Source organism: Anopheles aquasalis, chromosome 3, assembly GCF_943734665.1.
Source record: "Anopheles aquasalis chromosome 3, idAnoAquaMG_Q_19, whole genome shotgun sequence".
Classification (NCBI taxonomy): domain Eukaryota; kingdom Metazoa; phylum Arthropoda; class Insecta; order Diptera; family Culicidae; genus Anopheles; species Anopheles aquasalis.
In genome coordinates, this window is record NC_064878.1 from 37724064 (window position 1) to 37731373 (window position 7310).

The 7310-nt window shown below is 42.9% G+C and overlaps 2 protein-coding genes across 2 annotated transcripts; both read left to right on the forward strand.

Annotated features, from left to right (window-relative positions):
* The first annotated feature begins 683 nt into the window (after positions 1–683).
* LOC126576632 (uncharacterized) lies at positions 684–2785 on the forward strand. Its single transcript, XM_050237938.1, has 5 exons — positions 684–698; positions 1997–2025; positions 2092–2347; positions 2421–2651; positions 2714–2785. The coding sequence occupies exons 1-5, from the start codon at positions 684–686 to the stop codon at positions 2783–2785; spliced, it is 603 nt and encodes a 200-aa protein (XP_050093895.1).
* A 98-nt stretch (positions 2786–2883) lies between these two features.
* On the forward strand, positions 2884–4416 carry LOC126577133 (uncharacterized). The gene is made up of 5 exons (XM_050238558.1): positions 2884–3238; positions 3298–3600; positions 3669–4081; positions 4160–4313; positions 4382–4416. Exons 1-5 carry the CDS (start codon positions 2884–2886, stop codon positions 4414–4416), a joined length of 1260 nt encoding a protein of 419 aa, XP_050094515.1.
* The last annotated feature ends 2894 nt before the right edge of the window (positions 4417–7310 follow it).

A 7310-nucleotide genomic window follows, 5' to 3' on the forward strand; every position in this document is an offset into this window, starting at 1 on the left:
GCCAACAAGGTTTTGTTCCTTGTTTTTGTGCGATCGTCCGGTCAATTTTGAATCGTCTCTTGGCCACTTGCTACATGAACTGCTAGTGGAGCTGCAAGAACATATTTTTACCGCATATAACATATCATCAACCGGTAACGAATTTATGGATATTTGTGCTGCGCAATTAGAAAACAACTACGATCCCAACTATAGCCCATCTCAGCCCTGGCTCAGTTTATCATTACTCGATGAACATTGCAGTCATCGACACAGCCATCGGTGGACTACATCCGGGCATCCAATCGCAAAAGCACTTTGTTCTCCAACTAATCAGCGTACTGCTCTTAGTAAAGGGGCATTTTCATAAAATATTCAAACAAGAGAACAAATATACATTAACGGTGCTGGATGCGATTGGACTCATTCTTTCAGTGAGTGGCCATTGTGGCGGGAGTGCAAAAAGCGTGGTACAGAAATAGGTTTTGTACTGCAATGTATTTTGTGCTTTGTGCTGTTGTGCCTTAACTTAGGAGAAAGGTAAGCGAAACCGACACTTGAAGTTCTCGCTTTCTAAAATACATTTTCGGTTCTGTAGCACGTTGGTTATTGGGCCTAGGGTTATTCGGCCAAATCAGGACTATTCGGTTGTGGTAAGCACCCTCTTTGAGGGAACTGTAGACGAAAGCGTGATAAACGTACGCATGGAAGGGACAGACGCTGATGGTCGGTCCATGCTTAATATCACAAGAGCAATGCTCGTGAAGACTGATACATGTCAGTTATTAACCTTCAAAGTAAGATGTAAAATGTGCTGCGCATATTCTAGATACCATACAGATTATAAATGACATTTTGTAGATACCAAGCGACATAACGGATGGAAAATATTCTATTGTAACCGCAGGAGATGGAAAAGATCAGGTATATCATCTTAAATATCGCAGCTCTAATCTGTCAGGGTTGATACAAATCAGCCAACCAGTCATCACACCAGGCAACAAGCTGAAATTTCGTGTCATCGTAGTCGATGGCGATCTCAAGCCACGTCTACCACAACAAATAAATGTGTCCGTTTATGTAAAAGATCCTCACGGAGAAGTGATACAACAGTGGACCAATGTGAGCCTTTACAGCGGAGTGTTTGAAAACCAAATAATAATACCTAGCATACCAGTGCTGGGAACATATATAATTCAAGCAGAACCCAAAGGCAAAAAATTGATTTCGAAAACTTTTGAAGTGAGGGATTATGACCTGTACTCGATAGATTTAAATATGTTTCCGACGATTGTGCCATTTGTAAAGCACCAAGCGCTAAATCTAACTATAGAAGTGAAAAATTATCTGGGAAATCCACTCAGTGGAAATTTTATAATCAATTGCTTCTTCAATGATGAAATGATAGCTAAGACTCATACAGGGGATGTGAATGGAGTGCGACAAGTGTATGTACCTTTTACTGAACTCTTAAAAACTAACGACGATTATGAATCAGTAGAGCTGAGAGTCACCTTTACCCAGCAATACACAAGTAATGGCATGCAAATGGGTAATTTGAATACTAGCTGATGTATGGTTTCTAATGTTCTCAGATCGTACATTTAGTAAGGAACAACGGATAATGTTATACAATTACAAATACTATGTGAGGCCAGAATTAAACCGAGTGACGTACAGTCCAGGATCGCTATTCAAAACAACACTGAAAGTTTCTCATCGTAACGATGAGCCTGCAAAAAACGTTACCCTGCGTGTTGTGATCGAAGATGAGAATGGATGGAATGAACAAAATTTCACAACTGATAAGAACGGTAGAATTAAATTTTCAATGACCACGAATACATCAACGATACTCAAATATTTACGCGTGAGTTTAGGTTAATCTTTATTGAAGTAAAACATAAATAATATTTGTCAATTACTATTATGTCGAAAACAATTATAGGTATATGACGGAGTAACTATCCTTCTAGAAAAACAGGTTCATGAAACAAAACTAAGAGGGAGTTCGAAGATGTACCTCGATGTAATGTTTCTAACACGGTATGCGTACATCAAAACAAAACTCAGTTGAACTAGATTTTCATGATAACTTTCTTGTCGTTGCAGCGTAAAGTTTAACCGAATGATGACATTACTCGTCACTTGTTCGCACGGTATGGACAGACTCATGTACTTCATCATTTCGAAAGGAAACATCATTGATGTCGGATTCTTCCGACCAAACCAAAGAACCAGATACACTTTTCAAATTTTGGTATCCAAAAAGCTTATCCCTGAATCAATGTTGTATTTAATTGCTTCCGCAAATGGTAGAGTCAAGTTGAGTCGTATAAGAGTAATGGTCAATGAATTTGGTAACCCTGTAATGCTAAAGAATCAAACCAGAAGGTGAATGGCACTCGCCATTTATAGAAATCATTCAAATCCAATTTCAGATTGAGATTAAGATCGAAGAGAACATCAGTGAGGATGGTATTGACCCCGGGGACGAATTTGAGCTATCGATCCGTGGTCGTCCTGGAGCTTTCATAGCTTTGATAGCATATGACCGACGATTTATGCAATACATGGCTCAAAGAAGGCGTATAAGTTACCACGATATCTATCATTCCGATGTTTGGCTTATGTTTTCCAAGTTTCATCCATATAACTTTGACATCACTGCGGTAAATATGTTTACATATAGTTTTCGGAAAGATAATCGGTTTTATCTAAAATGTTCCAACAGGCATTAGGCGCCCCTGCTGAGTTTTTTGACAGTCTGGAAACAAACAGTCGTGAAGGCGAGTTTAAATATTAAATAAATGTAGCTGTGTTCTATGTGCATAAATCATTTTATTTTTAGAAACACTTGACTATATTGGGCGTGGAATATATCCAGATGCTCCTCGTTTTGGAATGCCCCAGCCTTATAGGACCGACTTTTGGGAGTCGTGGTTGTGGCAGAATTTTACTATTCCTTCTTCAGGAAGAATTCAGCATGTACAGAGAGTCCCTCATACAGCCACCTCTTGGTGCATAACTGGATTCTCCATTCATCCTGAATTCGGCCTGGGAATCGTCAACCAGCCGATCAAATTCTCGACCTTCAAAATATTCTTCATTATTGACCACCTGCCACACTCCATCCAACGGGGCGAGACGATATCGCTGCATTTTACGGTGTTCAGCTCACTCGACGAAGAGTTTGAAGCTACCGTGACGATGTTCAATGCAAAGAATCAAACACAATTCATTAATCGTCCTACAGGAGGTGAGTAAGTTCGCATCGTCTCGGACTTTTTCTAATATATTTTCCAATTTAAAATTCAGAAACGAATGAAACGATAATTGTGATGGTTCCACCGAAATCGGATGCACCGGTTTCGTTCCTTGTGAAAGCATTGAAGGTGGGTGAGATGGAGATCCGATTGAACGCATCGATCATGCAAGGCATTATCTCGGATAGCTTCAAGAAAATGTTAAAAGTACTTCCTGAGGACATAGCGATTCAAAGATCAGAAACTATAAATTTTCATAGTGAAACTCCTTCAAACGAAACGTCTTTCAACGTTTCTCTTTCTATCGATGAGAGAGCTGTGAATAGCTCCATTCTAATTGGAGGTACTGTTTATCGTGAGTATTCGTATAGTTTTTAATCAAGGCCGTTCAATGGCTTTAAAATATTTTTGTTATTATTTTAGCGAATCAAAAATGCTCAAAAGACATTCCAAATGACTATTATGTGTCACTTCATTACGGAGATAAAATTTTAATTATTCATGTAAATTCAGAATCCAAAGAAAACATCACGATTGAATCGATTCCTGATATCAGATCATTAACAATGATCGTCACCGGTTCCGGTTCGGGATTGCTTCAGATCAACTGGCAATATCGTCTAAGCTTGATGCACTTCAAGCCCCGTTTTAACATACAAATATCCAAGGTAAAAACACCTACTGAGTGGCTGTCGCAGTTTGATATTTGTTGCAGCTTCATTCCAAAGAATGGGATGCAGTATTCAAATCGCACGGTTGTGGAAGTGAGCATACCGACAGGTTACGCGATGGACCAGCATAATGTACAGGAGATCCCAACAACTAACCCCATCATTGTAAGCAATCAGAAAACAGTTACAGAATGACCTCCAGCACTTATTCAAACGCCATTTCTATTGCTTTAAAACCTACAGGAAAATAATGTGCAACATGATGGAACAACGATGCTGGTGTACTTCAATTATATGGTTCAAGAGGAAACTTGCTTAAGTCTTTTTGCGTACCGAAGGTATAGACTGCACATAAGGCGTCCCTCATATATCATGGTGCAAGATACCCATCGCCCAGGTATACAGTTTCGAGTCACGTTGTTGAACGATAATATTAATATTTTGTTGCCTTCTCAATCCTTTTAGAGTTGAATGCGATAGAGATGTTCGACTTCTATTAAAGCAGCCATCGATTATCATGCATTCTTCACACATCCTCGCAGCACCACTTACAATAGGACCAATTTGAAGTCAATTTATAGCTCGAGGAGAAGGAGAAGTCATTTTCAAAGGCCACAGAAAGCAAGTGTCATTTCGTTTATAACCGGCACCAAACAGAACAAATTCTGGCGGTTGTAAACGAAATGGAGTGCGCATCAGGTAGGGCAAAAGTATTCTTTGAAACACACGTATTTTTGTTATTTTAACCTAATCAAAATTCCCTTTTGCCAATATCAGATTTTCTTTTGGGAGATATGAGTGGCTTTTAATATATGTTGGAGGTGCAAGTGTAGTAGCACGTTTGCATGTTGTGGCTATCATAGTTTATTACTTACATTTCCGGCGCTACAACCGACTAGTGGCCTTGGTCTGCGACACTTAGATTATCTTTCCTAAACCGATGGCCGTAAACCGCGTGTAGCTTCTTTTGGCGATTGATTTCAATTACGATGCCAATCACATTAGTGATTATGAAAGAATCCGAGCGATACGCTAGAAGAAACTCACCAGACAGTTGAACGCGGAATTGAATTTTCATCCGGGAATGGCACAAAGGTGGAAGACTAAAATGCATGAATAATCAAATATCTGCTTAACCCACCTCCTTACCAGAAATGGGTATTGAATGAAATATTTGCAACAAAGTTCATGAATCAGAAACATATATTTTATTATTGATGTACTAGCGTTTTACAGAGACCTGAATTAGATTGTAAAATTCCCAAACTGGTCAGTTTGTCCTCAAACAGGAAGAATAAAAATTGTCATTGTTTGTGCTAAAGCGTTACGATGGACAAAAACTCTCGAACTTCTTTTTACCTGTAATACACTTTGCAGCAAAAGGAAAAGTCTACAAAAGAACCACTGTCACCGATACAGGAGACAAAGCCGCAACAAAACCAAACAAAGCCGCACATTGTACTCATTACCGCCCGGAATCGGCACACCGCGAAGCATGATGCGCGTGTTCATGACAGCCCTTTGGATGCTAAATACCGTTCCAATCGTTTCGCAATAAAACATCAATAAATCCATCGCAGGAGAGGGTACATCGCGTCCCCCAGTGAGCCAACAGGAGGATGTTGTTGCCAAAGGAAATGAGCTGAGCCCCGGCTTGCATCTCCCGCTCCTCGTCCCCTTCCTGACCTTTCGTTGCACGTTCACTTGCCACTATGACATCCCAACGAGTCGTCTTCGTCTTTGCCTCCATTTGGTCTCTCTCTCTCCATAATAATACAGTTCATCAGCATCACCAGGCACCGCAAAACCGGATGCAAGCCAGCACTTCATCGTCACCAGGAATCCTGGGTACGGTGTGGTCTCCCGGTCCGGTGGTATGCCATTCACTTTCCCGGCAGGCTTCTCATCCGCGCCATCACGCCCCGTCAAATGCTCGGTGATTGCACCGGAAATAGAACTTCAAGCTCCCACTCAATGAGCTATTGGCTGATGTTCCCTTCCCTTCAAAGGGTCCCCCTATAATCGACTCTCGTGGCTCTCGGGAGGCGGGATCCATCGAGCCACGACGAGCCGGGGATATTACTGCGCTTGATGGTTTCTATAAATTTTAATTAACTCCCAATCGTATGGCCAAGACCGTAACCAAAGCGTCAGCAAGCGCTCACTCTTCGCTCGCTGGCAATCACGTTTCAAGCTTCATCCAATGGCCACTATCCCCCCCGGGGAGGGATTCAACTCCCGGTCCAAAGGGGTCCAGAAAGGGAGCGGAACCAATCGGACGATTTTCCCGGTTCGATGATTTAGCGGCCATTGCTAGGCGCTCAGGCGCTTGCCAAATCATCACTTTCGCTGTCCACCGCGAGGGAGATTCTGAAGCGGAGCGGATGCCAGAATGACGGAAACCAGAACCGCGTTCCCTGCATGCGATACGCCACATTTTATGTGGCCGCGGCGTCCAATATTCGAAAACAATTTGTCAAGAGCTCATTAGCTGATGACACTTTTACGATCTCTCCTTTTTTACGGCGCATGCTGTGGATCCAGTGCCCGAAGAAGATAAGCAGAAGGACCTCTAATCGAACCACGAAAGGCCGATGGCGCATCGCGAATGTAGCAGATTGATTTCAGTTCCCTCTCTTCTCTTCAGGTTCGCAAGCCGCAAGTTCACCAATCGATTGACAGCTGACCGACAGCGTGGTCAACCGAAAACCGGAACCATATCGTGAACCATCGGCCCCGATTGGCAGCTTCCGGCAGCTTATGGCCATTGTGGTGGTATTGTGACCCCATGTATCCGACGTTTTTCTCTCTCTCTCTCTCTCTCTCTCTCTCTCTCTCTCTATCTCTCGTTCTGTGCTTCTCATCAATATTCATGTGGCATTGTGCCAACCTCGGTGCCTCAGTGACCAGGTGACCACCGGAACCCGGGCACGCCGGTATCGGGTTACGTGGGACGGGAAATGAGCACCAACTGGTTGGTGCTTGGTTCGACTCGGCTAACGGTTACCAGGCTATTATCATCGCCATCATGAACATCATAAGCGCATATAGCGCAAGCGGTTATGTTACAGCTCTCGGGACACTAGGACTCCATGCCAATCCCTTCCCCACAAAAACCCAAACCAATCTGACTGGAACCTGTGCCCGTGCCCGTGTCCGTCTGTCTAATTGGTCATGTAAATCGAACTCTGTTATCTGACAGAAAATTTGACGGCCTGCGGGCCTGACACAGGACGATAAATCACGTGGCCACCGCCACCACCGCCCTCATCCACTCTGTGCGGGTGTGCGCTGATGAGATTAGCCGTCTCCTGGGGACTCACATGTCAGCGGGCAGCCACCGAGCGAGCACCGGAATCCATTTATTAATGGACGAGAGGTCAACCGAGAGGAC

What these genes read in the sequence shown, in the direction of transcription:
- LOC126576632 (XM_050237938.1), top strand. An exon ending in GATGTAATGTTTCTAACACG is followed by an intron (nt 2,026 to 2,091) that starts GTATGCGTACAT and finishes TTGTCGTTGCAG; the next exon opens with CGTAAAGTTTAACCGAATGA. An exon ending in TCAATGAATTTGGTAACCCT is followed by an intron (nt 2,348 to 2,420) that starts GTAATGCTAAAG and finishes ATCCAATTTCAG; the next exon opens with ATTGAGATTAAGATCGAAGA.
- LOC126577133 (XM_050238558.1), top strand. Translation starts at nt 2,884, where the DNA reads ATGCCCCAGCCTTATAGGACCGACTTTTGGGAGTCGTGGTTGTGGCAG. An exon ending in CATTAATCGTCCTACAGGAG is followed by an intron (nt 3,239 to 3,297) that starts GTGAGTAAGTTC and finishes TTTAAAATTCAG; the next exon opens with AAACGAATGAAACGATAATT. An exon ending in AATTGGAGGTACTGTTTATC is followed by an intron (nt 3,601 to 3,668) that starts GTGAGTATTCGT and finishes TTATTATTTTAG; the next exon opens with CGAATCAAAAATGCTCAAAA.